The sequence below is a fragment of the Symphodus melops genome, assembly GCF_947650265.1.
Source record: "Symphodus melops genome assembly, chromosome: 9".
Lineage (NCBI taxonomy): Eukaryota > Metazoa > Chordata > Actinopteri > Labriformes > Labridae > Symphodus > Symphodus melops.
In genome coordinates this window covers 16785184-16803397 of record NC_136699.1, presented here as the reverse complement: position 1 = coordinate 16803397, position 18214 = coordinate 16785184, and the positions used below count along the sequence as shown (strand labels likewise).

General features: G+C 39.6%; 1 protein-coding gene across 1 annotated transcript; it reads left to right on the top strand.

The window, feature by feature from the left end:
• Positions 1-619: 619 nt before the first annotated feature.
• Positions 620-17341, top strand: mtnr1c (melatonin receptor 1C). The gene is made up of 2 exons (XM_079352415.1): positions 620-4751; positions 14349-17341. Exons 1-2 carry the CDS (start codon positions 4556-4558, stop codon positions 15212-15214), a joined length of 1062 nt encoding a protein of 353 aa, XP_079208541.1. The 5' UTR covers positions 620-4555; the 3' UTR covers positions 15215-17341.
• Positions 17342-18214: the final 873 nt, after the last annotated feature.

The window sequence follows — 18214 nt, the reverse complement described above, 5'->3', positions numbered from 1 at the left end:
TATAAAGTAGAACTTTTTATCAGTGCCATAGCTGTGAGAGAGTAAATTAAAAAATATAAACTAAGGTTTTACCACATGAAATTGTGCTGTCAAGTCACAAAGTGACGTACCATTCATATTAAACCTTTTTGAGCCCTTTCAGCCTTGTGCACTCAACCCCTTTTCAGGTGACGTCAATTAAGTGTGTAAAGGGCTCACGGGTCAAAATTTAGGGAGGACATCGAGATTGAGCCATAGTCACAAGGACACCTATGAGTAATTCAAAGTGTTCACCTAACCTTTGGACTGTGAGAGGAAGCAGGAGTACCAAGAGGGAACCTACGCATTCCCAGGGAGAGCATGCGAACTCCACATAGAAAGGCCATGTCTCCTGGGATTTCCAACCACTGCACCACAGTGCACCCCAAAACAACTGTTAGCCAACATTCATTTACCAAATATATCACCCAGGTTTACTGTTATCTTATTGCTAGCCGTTTTACCAGAAAAAATCTTGAAACATATCTGACGTATATTAGTTCTGAACCTCTGAAACTTGATGCTGAATCAATGATAAATACATATTAAGATCAATACCTCTAAATTTATCAATTTTTAAAGCCAAAGTATTTGTGTGAAGCTGTCGAACATTACACCTTTAATTCACATGCACAATAACATATGGTGAAGCTAAATAAAAAGCTTTTTTATTAACTTCTCTATTACTTTAACACTCTATAAATTATATGTCTGCATGTATACAAATTATTAAAAGCATAACAATATTCAAATAAGTTCTGAAACACTCTAAATCTTACACTTTAAGGTTTGCTATTCCAACATGCAACATTGGAACTACACTTCATGCACATGTTTTTTCTCCATAGAAACCAATTGAACCTTAAGCTTTCAGAGGACTTTGCTTTCTGTAAGCCAAACATAGAAGCTCCACCTACATAAAATAAACCACCATCCCAGCCCTCATATCCGCTTTCTCATAGATTAGAAGGAGAAGAAGCAACCTGTCAGCCTTTTTTTTTTCTTTTTTATGAAAAGCTGTGCAGTTTGTGGAAATTATTGATGCAGATGTTAGAGGACAGTGACCACCTGTGTGAAAATGTTTAGAACGACGCTCACCTCTGCTGAATAACAAGTACAAAAGAACATTTTTCTTTCCACCCAAAATATTTTTAAATTTCAGAATGTCTACATCACATAGGACTATGAGACAGACAGGGGGGAACAGGTAAGAAGTCAATAATTTATTTATAACAAAATAATTCATCAGTAAGGTTTTAACATTAATTTCCTTAAGATAGAAACCTTTTGTTGAGTTGAGCAACATACAGTACAAAGCAACTATTTCAAATATTTATTTAACCAAATAATTAACCCGTTGAGATCAAGATATCTTTAACAAGGTTGACATGGCCAAGAGGGCAGCAGCACACGTTATAATAAACATTACATGATTAAGAAAGGATTCACAATAAGTTCAGAGCAACGACTATTAAAATTTGCAAAAGGTTTGCAGAAGTTGTGATCACAGATTACAATTCCTGTTTTCTTGTCATTTTAACATGAGTCAAGCCATAGTGGCTTCTGGTTTCCAGAGATATTAACATAAATAAGAAGGAACTAAACAGAGAAGAGCTTTACAAATATGGCTCAGCCAGTACCTGCGCACCTTCAAGGATGGCCAATAAGATGTTGCATACAAGTCACAGTGATGAGTAAAGGCTCTACAACCAACCCAAATCTCAAGGCACAGTGATACATGGTCCAGTGACTGTAAACATTTCAGCACATCTTCATAATCCAACATAATCCAGGTTGAATCAATAATTCACTCTAACTGACAGGTATACTCATTGTAATTAAACTGATCAAACAGGGTGTTTAGTCAGGAGTGAAGTATGAATTTATAGATGAAGTAACTGCACCTTGATGATGATGAATCAGGTAACGTTGTGAAAAATTAACATGGTTGTTTCAGAAAGTTTATCTATGCGGTCAGCTCTAAACTTGACTCAGGGAAGAGGACGTCCCCTGCCTTGCACAGTCCCATGAGCTGCACCATTTGAACAGCTGGGCCATTCTCATGATTAGGCATGAGACACAAGCATCCATCATCTAAAGGCTGTTAAAAGGCTGAAACCCCCCATGACCTAAAGGTAGACTACTGATGATGTCCCGTGTTTCATGATTCTTGTAAGTCCCTTACTCTTATCCTATGGGTCCAAGTCCATGACCTACTTTATTTACAAGAATTGTTGTTGTTGTTGTTGTTGTTTTTTACCTTTTTGATGATTTGAATCTATGAGAATGGTCATTTCTTACCCTTTTGATAATTTGAGTGGTCTTTGGTCAGCTAAAGCTGTTGTAAATATGCTATATAAACTTGACTTGACTTGACTTTTGCTTGGATGATTCGTCTCCGCTCTTTTTGGTTGAAAGGCCGAAACACCCCCGATTCAAAGGTACACTTTTTTTTTTTACAGACGAACACGAATAATCTATTAGCTTTTCGTCTTCCGGGGACCTTTAATATTATTGGAGTAAAATACAAAGTTTTACAGTTAGATAAAAACTCCTGTCTAATTTATCAAATAGTCAATTAGCTGGTTAGAAAGCAGTGATTATTAGCCAGTGATGGAAAGCAATAGTAATTGTAATAGTAGAAAAACTCGCCAAAACAACCAAGGCAAAAAAAGTAAATAAAAGTCACTTGAAATAGCTAATAACTAGCATCCAGGATCAAAGCAGCTCCTCATTCCTCCTCCTTATCATACAGATCTCTAAACCTAGATATCATTTAAACTTGTGAGTTCAATAGAAATATACCCTGTAGTTGTCAAACATAGAGAAATAAGCTTTAGAACCAAAATGCTTTTCTTAACCAGGACATACATCTATGTTAGATTTGAGCATTTTCTACTTAGGGTCTTTGAGGAGCCACTCACTTTTTGGAGCCTACCTCAGGAGGCCGTTTGAAGAATTGCAGTTTGATATTTGCTCATTTTTCAGCCTATGTTATGTTATCCTCATAACGTGGAGATGAACTGCATGAACAAGATAACACTTTATATAAAGTAGATGACAGTTTATATAAAGTAGAAGATTTAGTTCAAGCCAAAATATTATGAGGCCGGATACTGATCTTGACCAGGACAAATGTGCCTTAATACACATATTTCAATGGCCCACTTCACAAAGCACTTGTAAACTATTAGCACATTTTTGATAATAAAATAACTCATTCCTCCAGATTCTGATAAATATTCTTGTTCTGATTATCTGAACCAGGCCCAACTTTCCTGGTCCCTTAAAGTACTGTAGATTATAGATGACATGCAGTTGCATTATTTTAAAACATACTCCCTTACATGTGAAAATGTGTCAAAGTACACAAACTCCAAACCTGGAGGGAGCCTGTGGCAGCCTTTTGGTTGGTAAAAGTAGACTTTTGACATGACCTGTTATTCGGGAGTTTATAATGGTTAGTATTTGGTGTGATGAAAACAGAATTCACAATAAGATCATTTATTGTAGCTCTAATCACAATAATAGGAATTAAGATAGATGATTCCAATATCCACTAACACCATTATAGCCACCGTGTAATAAAAAAATATGCTTATCAAAGGGTTCCTATGAAACTTCTTTTATTCTCTTCTCTGGTTTGTCACTAAGGCGCTCATATTCACAGTTGTCTATCTCTTCATAAACTGTGAGCGTTTAAAGTCCAAGCCTTCTAAAAAGAAAGGCTGATTGTTAACCATCATCAACCAATTGCATTTAGGGAATCATAATGTTTGCAAGAGTCTGTATCGGACACTTGAAGGCGCCATTTCCACGCGCCGGGGAGGAGAAGCTGTTTGTTCAGAAGAAACATGACTAGTTGTAAGGCTTCTGTTGTAAACTCTTTAATTAAACATAAGCAACAGTATCCTCCCCATGACTCTCCACACCTCAACATCCAAGATGGTGATCTTGAAGTTGTTGTTTTGTTTTTTTTACCATCCAGACAGGTAAAGACAAAAGACAGCGTTCATTTTTTAAACCTTTTCTCTCTCTCTTTCGGTTGCTTTAATCTGCCTGCCTTCGTGCAGACAGTTATAAAGATAGATTTAGTGCTCATAAAAGCAGCAAAAGGGACTCTCCGCTGCTGTGCGTGTGTGTAAGAGCCTCGCATCCTCGCATTTCCATTACGCACAGCCAGTCGAGCGCTCACATGCCTCCTGAACGAGCTCTCCCGCGCGCAGGAAGCGCCTAGGTGAGTCACGCGAACCTGACAGAGGACGACACATGAGCTCCTGGCATCTTTGCCAACTCCATAATTAACCTTTTATTTTTCCTGTGTGCGTTAAATCAATTCATCTGCGTTATATCATGTCATGGATTGCGTCTTCCTCCGCGGGCAGAAAAGAAGAAGGAGGAGGAATGAGGTTACGTCTATCAAAAAGTTCAAGACTCCCTGCAGGAGAATCCCTTTGAATTCGTTAGGTCTGTGTTTTTCCCCTTTGCTGGACGTTGGAGTATTGCCGCCGATGAGCCGCGCACCCTGAGGGGGGAGATGGATTTGAAGGTGACGGATGTGAATGGGTCGAGCTGTATGTCCCAGAATGAGAGCGAGTGCGGACTGAGCGCGTCTCCAGCCGGAGTGCCCACTGCGCTGGCCAGCGTGCTGATCTTCACCATCGTGGTGGACATATTGGGAAATGTCCTCGTCATCCTGTCCGTATTTAGGAATAAAAAGCTCAGGAATGCAGGTGAGGGATTGACAACATCCGTAAAAAAAAATACTTGTGAAAAAATGAAGGAAAGGGAACCCTTATTGTTTAACATAAAAGAAGGTAACTACAGTGCCAAAATACCCGAAGAAGAGTTGAGAGTTACTTTTATTATTAAAATGAAGTGTCTAATTTGTGTGTTCTGGTCGAAAATAAACGTGACAACATTTGTCTGGTTGACCGACAGCTTGAGGGGTACCCTGTTCTCTTCATTCATAACATTATGTAGTGTGTGTGACCTCTTAAAAATAAGACTGCTATCTACAATGAGTCTCCAGTCTCAATGTGTTGCCTGTCTGCCTTCATGTCTCTTTATAAATAATAACACCCTTTTCTTACCTCCCTCCTTGGCCCTCCATCCTCAGATTAATCAAATCCTTCCTTATATCCTCACCTGAGCGGTCCTACAAACAGCCAAGGTGACAGACATGTTGTTGTATGGCTCCAGTGTCCTCTTGGACATGGTTTAATGCTGTACTCAACCTCTTACTTTTTCTTGAGTTACATTTAAAGGCAGCAGTGTAAAGCCAAGGGAGATATTTATAGTGGTCACTTTAGTGTCAACTTTCTTTCTCAGCTAAAACGGCATCATGCATCAACAGCTCCCTTTTACACTTTCAAATGCAGTTCCTTCTTTTTAACAAGATGTTTATTTCTGTAGTGAAGTTAGTACTAGTGTACATTCATTATATCCTTATAGAATGGCTCCCTTGTCTTGTTTCTGAAGGGGGGCATTGTCTTTAGTTTGCCTCTAACCTCATATTTATGCATATTTCTCTTTTGATACATAAATAAAAACAACTCATTTTAAAGAGCATTGAAAGTCATCACATGTGTAGCAGGGTTTTAATTTTCAGATCATAATCTCTCAGAAGCTATTACATATCTTTGTGTAACCTTATTTTTTTTACCACTGTAAAGTGTACTTGCATGGATTCCTTGAAAGGCGCTATATAAATCCAAAATATCATTATCATTATAACCTTATAAACAAAGTGCCATGTTCATGATGTTCTTGTCTATCTGTTTTATGGAGACACAATCCTCTTGTTTCTTTAATTCTCAGTTGTTCTTAAGTTGTGGACAGAAATATTAATTACAATGATACATAAAACACCTTACATGTAAAAGAAACTCTTCAAGGGCTTCAAGTACCTTAAACCCCCCCCCCCCCAATAGAACAATAGCCGTGAGTCAGACAATTAAAATCAGGCAGTAAAAAAAACGAGCATAATACAAGATGAACTCGGGAACTAAATCTTTTTTTTTCCTTTTTTTTTTCTTTTTTAAAGAAAATGCTCTTTTAAAAAGAAATGTTTTCAAGTCCTTTTTGAAGGAGTTCATTGTCAGTGCGGCTGTCAGATGGCCAGGAAGAGCGTTCCGTAGCCATGGGGCAGCAGACGAGAAGGCTCTGTCCCCTATTGTGCAGAGCTTGGTCCTAACGGTTTGGAGGCAGTTGGTCATGGAAGATCTGAGGTGGCTTGTGCTGGTTTGTGGGACGAGCAGTTCTGTAAGGTAAGGATGCGCAGTATGCATTGATGAGTGAAAAGTACGATTTTGTAATAAATTCTGGGAGAGACACGAAGCCAGTGTAGTGAGTGCAGGATAATGTAATGTGCTCGTGTTTCTGCACTCTCATCAGGATCCTGCCTGCACTGTCTTGGAAGTACTGGAGTTTCTGTATGTTCTAGCCAGGGATCCAGATGAGAAGTCCATTGCAGTAGTCAAGAGGAGCCTGGAGGACACAAAGGTGTGGCGTGGTTTCTCAGCATCTCGGAGGGAGAGTGAGGGGTGGAGTTTTGCAATATTCTTGAGATGAAAGAATGAGGTTAGCAGATGGTCCATTTGTACACCTGACATGTGGTGAGAGATGGATGTCTTGACCAAAGAAGAATACGGTATGGGAGATCATTTGAACTTGCTGGACTGTGCCGACGAGGGTAACTTCAGTTTTTGAACTGTTTAACTGGAGGAAATGTTGACTCATCGACACCTTTATCTCCTCCAGGCATGTGGTGATTATGGATGAAGGCAGTGAGGCTTTAGAGGAGGTGGTGCAGGTTTTCATGTAGAGTTGGGCGTCGTCAGGATAGTGATGGAATAATGACGTGACCTAGGGGGAGCAGGTAGAGGGTGAAGAGGGTAGGGCCTAGGACTGATCCTTGAGGGATCCCACAGGTGACAGGGTGTGTGCTAGACGTGGTGTCTGGAATTTCAATGTATTTGGTCCTTGGAGATAGGTAGGACTGAAACCAGTTTAGGGAGATGTAAGAGAGTCCAATGGTGCTGTGGAGTCAGATGTTGTGGTCGACGGTATCGAAGGCTGCAATTAGATCAAGGAGGATAAGCAGTGATGAAGCAGGTCATTTTTGACCCTAACCAAGGCTGTTTTAGTGCTGTAGGAGCATAAGACTGGAATTTGCCGTAGAGGTTATTAAGTTAGGTGGTCCTGGAGCTGGGTGGCAACTGCTTTCTTCAGAATCTTTGAAAAAAACAAAACGGGAGGTTTGAAATTGGCCTGTAGTAGTAGGGTCCAGGTTTGTTTTTTTTTCAGATGGGGTCTGATGAAAATGTAGGTGGGACATGACAAGACAGTCGGGAGTGGTTAATCGGGGAACCTGGGCTGTAGTAGGGAAGGGGTCCAGAGCAGAGGTGGTGGCTCTCATTCTGCGATTGATGCTCTCAACTGCTTGTCGTGAGATATTGGCAAGGCAGCAGAGGGGCCGGGGGTTGACAGTGGGGACTGTTAGAAAGGAAGGGGATGGAGAGAAAGGAGCGGATGTTTTTCACTTTTGTTCCTGAAGAAGGTAATAAAGTTGTTGCAGTGCTCCTCTGTAGTGTTTGCCTGAGTGGCAGGTTGTGGTTTGAGAAGATTGTTTGTGGGGGAGAAGAGCTGCGTTGAGCTTACTAAACTTAAAATACAAGCGAGTTATTTTATATTAGATATATGACTCTTCTCTGCACTTTTATGTCACAGCAATAGTTTGATGGTTCTTTTGCAACTAAACATGCCACAGTGCACAGTAACTTTTTACTGTTTTTCTGGCAATTGAACATTTTAGATTTTAGGAGATATAAAAATGGAGGATGTTGAGCGTTTAGGTCCTGTGGATGTTTCAATGCAATTATTAACCATTATAACATAAATTTCATACAATCCCTCAACAAATAATTAGTCTTATCTTGCGTTGCAAATTGTGTCTGTTGAAGTCCATTTCCTTCCAGATATTATCTCAGTGCTGGCCTGTTTGTTGTCCAGCCTACAGTATAAGACCTATAAAGGGGTGTGTGTGTGTGTGTGTGTGTGTGTGTCTGTCTTGGGAGAACCAGATTAAGTGACAAAAAAAAAGACCAAATAAAAGAACCAGTCACAGGATGGTTTAAATGATGAAGTTATCTTGAAGCCCCTCAGGTTCCGTTTTAAATAGAGAGCATATTTTATTCTCCAGACGCATAGATAAAAAATAAAATTCCTTTTAACAAATAACTGAGCAGAACACGGAGATGCTCTATACAAAATGTTTCCAGACATGAAAAAACAGAAAATCAAGTTCTTTGAAATGTTAGATGTATTCTTCTGAGGATTTGAGTTAACAGCTGTTGGGGAGAGAGCATCATGTATGATTAAAACAAGAACATAAATAGTTGAAAAGTAAGGTCAGGGAATCCTGCTGTGGAGGACAAAGACTAAACCCAGTGATCACAACATGTCGCTAATGAGAACATAAGAATCAGGCAGCAAGATCAGGTCAGCAAGTGTTGGGAATAATGAGCTTTTAATTACACCTTCAAATGCATTACATAACATGTGTTCATGTGTGTACAGCAGCCAAAAGCAGTTCAGATGGAAGTTTAGGAGCCCTGACAATAATCTGATTACACAGTTTGAAAAACAAAGAGCCACAGTCCACTGGTCTCAAACAATAAGACAAGAGTTAGCGTCCTGTTCAAACATCCTCTCCAAAGACTCTAATTGGACGGACAGACAGGTCCTAGTCACACTGGAGTCCTCGCCAGTGTCACTGTGTCCCTGCTGGTCTGCACAAACATGAAACTCCTGTTACAGCTGAACTACTATCTCTGTTGGCTTCTTTCTTTTAAGTGTCCTTAAGTGACTGAAAATGTTCACGCTGTTATCCACATAAAAGTCCTCTGTGTGATTACAAGTTATTAATAGGTTTGGCTTACTTTGTATGAATGTTTGATTGTACAGACATTCTGAAAAGAGGGCTGAAGAACAGGTGATATAAGATCTGTCTGATGGGGAAAATGTGATGGATGGCTGTTTGGCAAAGGCCATGTTATAATACAGTAACATCCTATGAGTGTTTTATGGAGGTATAATTTGTGATTTAGTGGTTAAGACTGTGCTCAGAGGTAAAAAAACAACAACAACAAACAAACAAACAAGACAAACAGACAACCCTGCATCAAAATGAATGTATTAAAACAAAAAATAAAAGAATAAAACAAACATTGTGTCATGTATATTTCTCAAGTGAATAGCCAACTGACACAATATAGGAATTTAACTCTTACATACAAGGAGGTCCAGTCTTTGCTTTACAGCTACCAGATTTCTTAAATTGTTATGTCACATGTAGCGTGGCCTCAGTGCATCTACTGTGTGCATTTTCACATGTGGCACATTAGTGTAGAATTGATTAGGTTATTTCAGTCCCCGGGCATACCAATTAGTTGTGATCTAAACTTAATGTTCTGTATTCTTACGGGGTCAGCTGTTACACAAAGCCCAGGTTCATTCAGTAAACATTTTAGGTGTAAAACAGCCATCTTGCTAATAACTCCTGAGCTCAATTGTAGCTGTTTAATATATTTCATATTTCATAGGCTTAAACTTTAATTTCCTCTGGAGATGTTCTTGACCTTTTAAAGAAACTGTTTTTGTTGTTTCTGTTTTAGTCTGCAGTGATATTTCAGTGCTCATGGGAACATCTACTGAAATCGTTGCCTCTCTAATCTTTAAAGTAAATTGATAAACAAGACACAAATTCATCAAATATACACAACAAAAGAATTTAAGAAGCAATATAGCCTCTAGGGATCGTTTGAGGTGGAGTGTAATGTTGATGCTGTATCTTATAAATCTTTGATCTGTTTATCCGCAGGCACAAATACGATCTAAAAATTCTTCAACACGGTCAGTTTTTCTGCACTGCAACTCCACACTGACTTGAACATGTACGCACACGAGCTGAGACCTGGCATGGGATTTCGGTGTATAATCTGCTCACGTCCAGGTTGATAAATTCTGAAATTTGCGTCGAAATGACTGTACACCCTTTTTTTCTGTCGTACATACGTTTGATAAGTCAGGGCAAATCTGTCCAACACCCTTCGCAAAATAGCAGAAGGACCTTTTCATTTCGCTTCACTTCATTCAGCCTGCACATTGGGTGACCTCCACCACTAAAACCCCCTCAAAAAAAAAAAAAAGCACATGCTTGTGCACATGTTTGCTTGATGCTAGTATATCTTCTGAGCAGCATATTCCATGTTACGTATACATTTGAGGTGAATCTGTGCATATGTTCTCCTGCCACAGTATTGCAGGTTCTCTCAACTAAATGTAACAGGATCTAAGCAGGGAATCTTCAAAGGATAAAAGTGGCACTATAGGACTACCAATAGGCTTTAAACAACGACGTTTCCCACTGGGGTTGACCATACTAAAAATACACGCAGAAAATGCACTCAAGAGGGAGAGAAGGAGAAGAGAAAGTTAGAGGAGGAGATGGAGGAAATAAAGTACGATGAGCTTGACTGTGTGTTTGTTTGGAAAACTGTGGGCGGTAGGGTGTGTAATGGTGAAGATGGAATTGAATTTTTGTTAAATCATGTCCTGCATCCCGTCAGTCAGTCTACAGTCATGAGTAAAACCTAAAAACCAGAGTGTCCAGAGCAGGGTTAATTGAGTAAGCGAACTTAGTGAGTCAAACCAGAAGCCAATTTACATTGACAGCGTAGCTCCTCAGGGAATATCACTTTGCACACTACATTAAACATATCCTCTTTTCCCAACAACAAAATTGCACATGACAGCTCAGTTTCTCATGTAGGTAGCATGATATCAGATTAGGATTATTCGATTTCAACCACACAGATAAGGTAAATGCACTGCTTTCCTTACATTACATCCAATCTTTTCTCCCACTGCAGGAGGCTGTTTCTGTAAATCTGCAAAGAAATAAAGAAGTGACATGCTGGTTAGATGCTGCATGTGTCTCGATGGTCTGCTTCCTCTTAAAGGCTGTTGATCATTACTTTGTGAGACAAGAGGAGTCTGATTTGATCGTGGCGTTTGAAGAGATCGATGATGCTTTCGGCTCGGTCTCCTCGTCAAAATGCAGCTCGTATCAGCAAACAAACCTCTGTCCGCTTTAATACGAGTGTATGAAGTAGTTTTCTGTTAATGAATGCTAACACACTTGTTGAGAGATTGTTGTTGCTTGTTTATCATAAAAATGAACATGTATATTGAATGTAATCTGATTTGGGAAGTGCACTTGTGAGCCTTTCTGACATTCAGCCAAGAACTCAAGAGATGCCAACCCTCCCACGCATTATTAAAAACTCATCCTTCCCTCAAAAGGTGTATAAATATAGCCGGGTGAGTCAAAGGGAAGTGTATCACGTTTCCAGTGTGACTGATAGGATACAGACGGTGGGTTTGACACAGGAACGTAAGCCCTTGAGACTCACTCGTGCTCGCAACCGTGCAAGTCGTCAGAGTGGAAATCCACTCAGCTGGCAGGCTTTTGTTTTGTCTCATGGTTTGTATATTCCCGGCACTCACATCTTCATTATGCACTATTCTTGCTCCAGCATAACTCCCTTTTTATTTCCCACATTGTTCTTTTTACGATTCAGATTTAGGAGAACTGGAATGAAGCAATCTGCCATAAATATGTCAACATTGTGCAAAAAGCCTATTTTAATACCTAGGTATGCAGGTTTATGTGCAGGGAGAAGGGGGGAGGCAGTTTGTGTCAAATGTATTTCTGATATGTTGCAGCCTGTGGAGAGTGCTGCATGATTCTGGTGTTAGATATTATGTCAGTTTTGTGCTGTTTGTTTTGTTATGCCAAATATTCTGTGTTTGGCAGACAAAGACAATTCACAGGAGGCTGGTTAACTCTTCGGAGACATACTGATGCAACATTTGACTGATTTGACAGTTTTGTTTTAGCTTCAGGATCAGAACGTTTCTGAGCTTGTGGCGTTATAAAGTCTGGAAGTCAGTGGTCCCCCGATGGCATTTAACCAATCAGCATTCAGGTTTAGCAACTCACACTTGTCGATAATAATAGCTCTGAAAGATATCAGAGAGCATATACTGGTTAACCATCTCTGCTGTTTCACACTAAGACAACAATCCTTTGTGTGATGTGAGTGTGGATGTGACGAGCATTAGGCCGGCCAAGTTGGTTAATCCAACAGGAGAGAGGTAATGGTTCGTCCAGTGTTTAAATAATGGACGCAAACAAAACAAAGACAGTCATCTGGCCACTGCACAGCAATCCTCTCAGCGGTGTTTTAGCACTTACCTCATCCCCTGCACGATAAGTGGGGGGAGAGAGGGTTCAGCCAGATAGAGCTACGAGGCCCCATCCAGCCAGCTGACTTGATAACACTGAGCTGCATTTTGCCAGCAAAGAATCAAACCTCTGCACAATGACAAACGCACACAGCGAGCAATGTTACCATCACAAATACAATCTGACAGATTTGCCCACTGAGCTGACTTGGGGATGAGGAGCAAATGCTTTTATTTTGATCTCAGCAGGCTTGTTGGAGATTGTCATGCTGTTTTAATAGTTTGGAAAATTGGTATTGCTGAGTACCTGGACGGTCTTATTAATGAGAAAAGTCGTAGTTTTAGCTAAGTATTATTGTGATATACCTTCTTTCGTTTGTAGCCTCCCCTACTACCATGTTCGATGGATCAAGTTGCAGAGTGAATTAAAATTAGCCTGGTTGCTAAACAACAAACTGTGGCTGTGTTGTCTCTGGGGTGCAGGGATTATAACAAGCTTTGAATGTCTAGGATTGATGGTTGACATGTCTTTTAAATCCACTCCCAATCGAATGTGCCAATCAACCCTGTTCTTTCAGCTGTTGTCTGAGCAAGCCACAGCTTTCTGCCTTCACATTTCAACTTCACAAGGTAGTTTATGTTTTTTTAAACCCTAAAATCATCCCAATGTCTTGCACAAAATTGTCGTTAATTGAGGAAGATTGTGTATAATTCTTCATAGATGATTTTAGCTGCAGCAAACAGAGATATTTATATTAAAGCCATGGATGTAATGTTGCATGAGAGATTGGTTAAGGCCTAAAGAAGCTACATGTAATCATGTTTAAGGATTATGTTCTTTTTTGTAGAGTTTCTTACAACTGTATCAATGTCAACAGACGTTGGGTTTAGGCAAATCTCTACTTCATCACTTTTGAAAAATCCTGATTTGATTGCACTGTAAGTTTTCTTGCTATCTTTTATCTTACCAATCATTAAAATTTGATTCATGGTTCATTCTCTCCCACCCGGTACATCTGCATTCTCCCAATACCAGACGTCATTTTCTATGATTCATGTTTTCTGAGGAGATCCTGTTTCTCATTTCCATTAGCTTACTCGAGGGGACATGAAGTTGTTTGAATGTAATTTTCTGCTAAACTCACCCCCTTTTTTCATGCACTTAAAGTCAATGTTCAGCTGTTTCTAGGAGAAAAGGAGCTTTATAGCAGCTGGGCTTGAGCCCATTATTTGGATGGAGCTTCTTAATAACTTATGTTGACTTGGATTAAATACGTTGTTTCTTTAAAAGAAAATCTTTTGTGGTCCTTTGTGTAGATACAAAATTCAAAAGACAAATTTAGAACCGCTTTGACAGACACGCTTTTAGACTTCTGTATGTCTGAGACTGGCTGACTTTCTGTTGCTCTATTGGGAATTGTGAGTGAATTCTGGGAGTTAAAGAGCTAGCTTTAGCACTTTGCAGGGAGTGACTGATAAGCTCCTAAAAAAAGAGCTGTACAACCATCAATGAGAGAAGAGAAGGAGAAACTTTTGTGAACTTTTTATTTTTTAAAAAGTGTATGATTTTGGGAAGTTATGAATCAATTTTAAATCTTAGAAGAGAAGAACTTCGATTTTTACATAAGTTGTTTTCTTTTCCCACCTCTAGCCCACACTGCCTTTTAGTTTCAAATTAAGTGAGATGTGGAAAGTGCCTTAAACCTGTATTGTTTTTAAGGGCCAGAAAAATGCATAATGCTGTTCTGTCTGGAAATTATGGTCCAATTTAAAGTAAGATTAACGATATAACAGGATATGCTTATGGGCATAACCGTTGTTGTCAAGTTGAATATTTTGGACATCATCATGATCATTACTTTCGTTTTTTTTACCTAAATGGACCTTGAGTCTTCCAAATAAAGCAATAATGATAATAATAATAATGATAATATAAAGGAAGAAGAGTTAAATGCACTATTTATAAACCAGTGTGAGTCATGTTTTGTTTGTCATCCAAACCTGTTGTGTCTTTCCAGGAAACATCTTTGTGGTGAGTTTGTCCGTAGCAGACCTGGTGGTGGCCTTGTACCCGTACCCTCTGGTCCTGACTGCCATTTTCCACAATGACTGGACCATGGGAGACCTCCACTGTCAGGCCAGCGGCTTCATCATGGGCCTTAGTGTCATTGGTTCCATCTTCAACATAACAGCCATCGCTATCAATCGCTACTGCTACATCTGCCACAGCCTCCACTACGACCGCTTGTACAGCCTGAGAAACACCTTCTGCTACCTGGGTCTCACCTGGCTTCTCACTGCAGTTGCCACAGTGCCAAACTTCTTTGTCGGGTCGTTGCAGTACGATCGGCGTATCTACTCCTGCACTTTTGCGCAGACGGTCAGCTCATACTACACCATAGCGGTCGTGGTTATCCATTTCTTGATCCCATTGCTGGTGGTTTCCTACTGCTACATGAGGATATGGGTGTTGGTTATACAAGTGAAACATCGCGTTAAACCAGAGCAAAGGACAAAACTGAAACCTAGCGATGTCAGGAACTTTCTGACTATGTTTATGGTATTTGTGTTGTTTGCAGTATGCTGGGCTCCACTTAATCTTATTGGCTTAGCTGTAGCTATAAACCCTGTAAAAGTAACACCTCACATACCTGAGTGGCTCTTTGTCACAAGTTACTTCATGGCATACTTCAATAGCTGCCTAAATGCCATCATATACGGACTTCTTAACCAAAACTTCCGTAAAGAATACAAGACAATTCTTCTTGCTGTTTGCCTCCCACGTTTGCTCCTCATGGAGACCTCCAGGTGTGCCACAGAGGGACTAAAGAGCAAGCCTTCACCGGCTGTGACAAACAATAATGTTGCAGAGATTAATGTATAAACCAGTGTTTTACCGGGAAATGTATAAAGTTTCTCTGAAGCCTCTTCAGGGAAGTGTGAAATGTCATTCATCGAGTGCCTTCTCACAAGACATGTACCTTTGTGAGGTTTTAAAGATGTAATCATGAGGACACTGCAGCCTTCATATTGCTTGCTGTAGTTTCAGACTGTTCCCTTAGGTGGAGAAGAAAAGAGTTTTTGGTGTTACAAGTACTTTGTGTGCTTTAGTGTCAGTGTTTCTGTGTCATCCAGCAAACTGGTTACCAAAGAAAAAGAATAAAACTCGTAGTCAAGGTAACCCGTTCGATCTCAAGGAACTTCAGCACTGAGAAGTGGTCTTAGCCATTTCAACGGCAACCACTGCTTTGTGGTGTATCATCTTAAAAATTAAATTGTGCCATGTTAGATGTTGTCGTTCACTGTAGCTAGAATATTAAATCGAGAGGATGGTGCTGTATTTGACTGGTGCTTATTGACTCATAGTTTGCCTTATTTGAGCCCAGATGTATATTCAAATTCAACAAGGATCACAGGAGATGACTTTTCATGTCCTTTGTTCGGCGTAAAGTCATTATATTAGTCTCAGTCTCAGCATCAGTCTTCTGAACCCCACAGTTTATTGCACATCTTTATTAAGTCCTAATACCTTTGACAAAGTGGTGACAATGTGCCAAAAAATGAAATATTCAGTTATTCATAAAAACTATACTACTTCACAAGATGCTTCACATTCCTCATCTTACCATAGTCTAAAATCATGACTTTATTCCCATATCACAGCCTAATCTTCTTAACATTAGGATTGATTTCTCGAATTCTCAGTTTCCCCACTACAATGTAAAACTAACAAGTTTTAAAACCTAACAAAGTTATTTTGGTGCATAAGGGTGATGAACTCTCCCTTTTCACAACTCTTTGTTAAATGTAGAAAAATACTGGTTCTGGTCAGGAAATCAAGTCACCATTGAAGTTTGGTTTCATACTGGACATGAACAGAGATGTCCTTGGAAAAAGTGCTATTTGGGACCAATAAGCTTTTCTAGCCAATCAGGACATAGTAATGCAAGTGAATGATAACCAAAGCAAGTTGTATCAATAATTAACATTCACTGGGTTAGGATGATAATGTTGGATTACTGAAACAAGGATAACGCAAAATCCTCTTACTGGTAAAAACAATAACTAAAGAACTAAAACAACAACTAAAACAAACGTCTTTAGGTCCTTTTAGTACAAGCCAAAAGGTTTTCGCCTGACAATGTTCAGTGGAACATAATGTTTCAACTACATTTTTATCACTTTTACTGAGGACTTTAATTAGAAGAATAGAATAAACCTTTACGACAATAAACATTATGCAAATATAATTAAGATAATAAATCAAGTAAGAAGTTCATAATTTTGTCATAGGACGCGTTTGGATTTTCCCTACTATCTCCTTTCACTGTCCTCCTTTCCTTAACCCAGAAGCGATTATGTGGCAGCCATGATAAGAGTGGTTCGAGATTTTCTAAGGGTGCATTCAGATTGTCCCTCCGATCTACTTTCATCTTACTTTCTACTTTAACTTAATCCTGTGAAAACATCACAGGGTTAAGGAAAGGTGTTAGGAGAATTCATATAGGATTTTGGAAAAGGCGATCGCGTTGCTGTGACAATGCGATTACATTTCCACTAGGTGACGTAATAATAATGCAGAGGTTGGTGACATCGGTCTGCCATGGTGAAACTACACTTTTCAGAAAATGGACTACAAAAAAGCTCATCTATAAATCTTTCCCCCAGGCATTCATACTGGTGAAATAATCCTAATAACCACAAGGTTGGAACTAAAATTAAAATAGGTTTATATAAAATCCCAGGATACTTCACTTTGATCATTTCACAACATCAGCGTCACATTCACAGTTCACCTCTGAGTTTATGATTGTTCAGGCAAATTATTACAATGCTAACTTCCATGATCTGCGTCCCTTTTCCTTTTCTTTTTTATTAGCAAGGTTTTATAGGCCTATTACAATTTGATCAAGTCTGTGGTCAGTACTGTACAGATAACTGGTTGGCTCACAGGCTTTAGAGAATGACATTGGTGTTGAGTATATTTAAAAACTAAAATATTCAAATAAATGTACTTTCTATTTCCACTGTGCGTCTGTGCTTTTAAATGTAGCATTAATGATGGCAAAGTCTGGAGGTTGGCCGTCTTTCATTACCGGAGGTTTTAATGATTGCATCTTTAAACTGAAGCTTTTTTAATGTTGTGCTTGGCTAAATACTCAAGGATTGCTATTAATAGGAGTTTAGCAACGGAGGTGATTCAAACTGAGGTGAAAATACTGTACATTCTTTATTGTATCTTGTGTTACGCTCTCTTACTGGGTCGGACCCAGAAGCACAACTTGCAAGCCAGTTACCAACAAGTGTCAATTATAATGAATCAATAAGTGACAGTGAGGGAGAAGGGGTGATGTATCCAGGGATCCCAGTGGTGAACTGTGTTCCAAACTGTGATGATCTGCAGTAGAAAACACAGAGGAGTTAGTTCCCCAGCTTTACCAAGCTAGATGAATACAAAGGCCGTGAGCTAATAAACACCACTACCACACTGGTATGACGAAACGATCTGGTGCTGAGGCAGAGGAGATCCAGAATTAAGTACAGCCAGGGTTGATGAGAAGATGAGGTACACCTGGTGCAGCCTGCACACAGGTAGCCACGCCCACTGCCACACACACAGAGACTAACAAGGGAAAGAAACTTGAGGATCACAGACAGGGAATACAAACAACAAACAACATGAAAGGAGGGACCTGCCATGATGGGGATCATGACATCTTGAATGTGAATGAATATCTCGGTCTTTCTCCTGCTCGGTATGTTAGCTGTTTTATTTTGCTAGTTCCCTCTCGGGCTTTTCTTAGGAGCAATTATTGCCTTACAAAAGACACTGAAAGATTATAGACTTTTCGGCTCTGGTTTTATTGAAGAACAACAGACATAA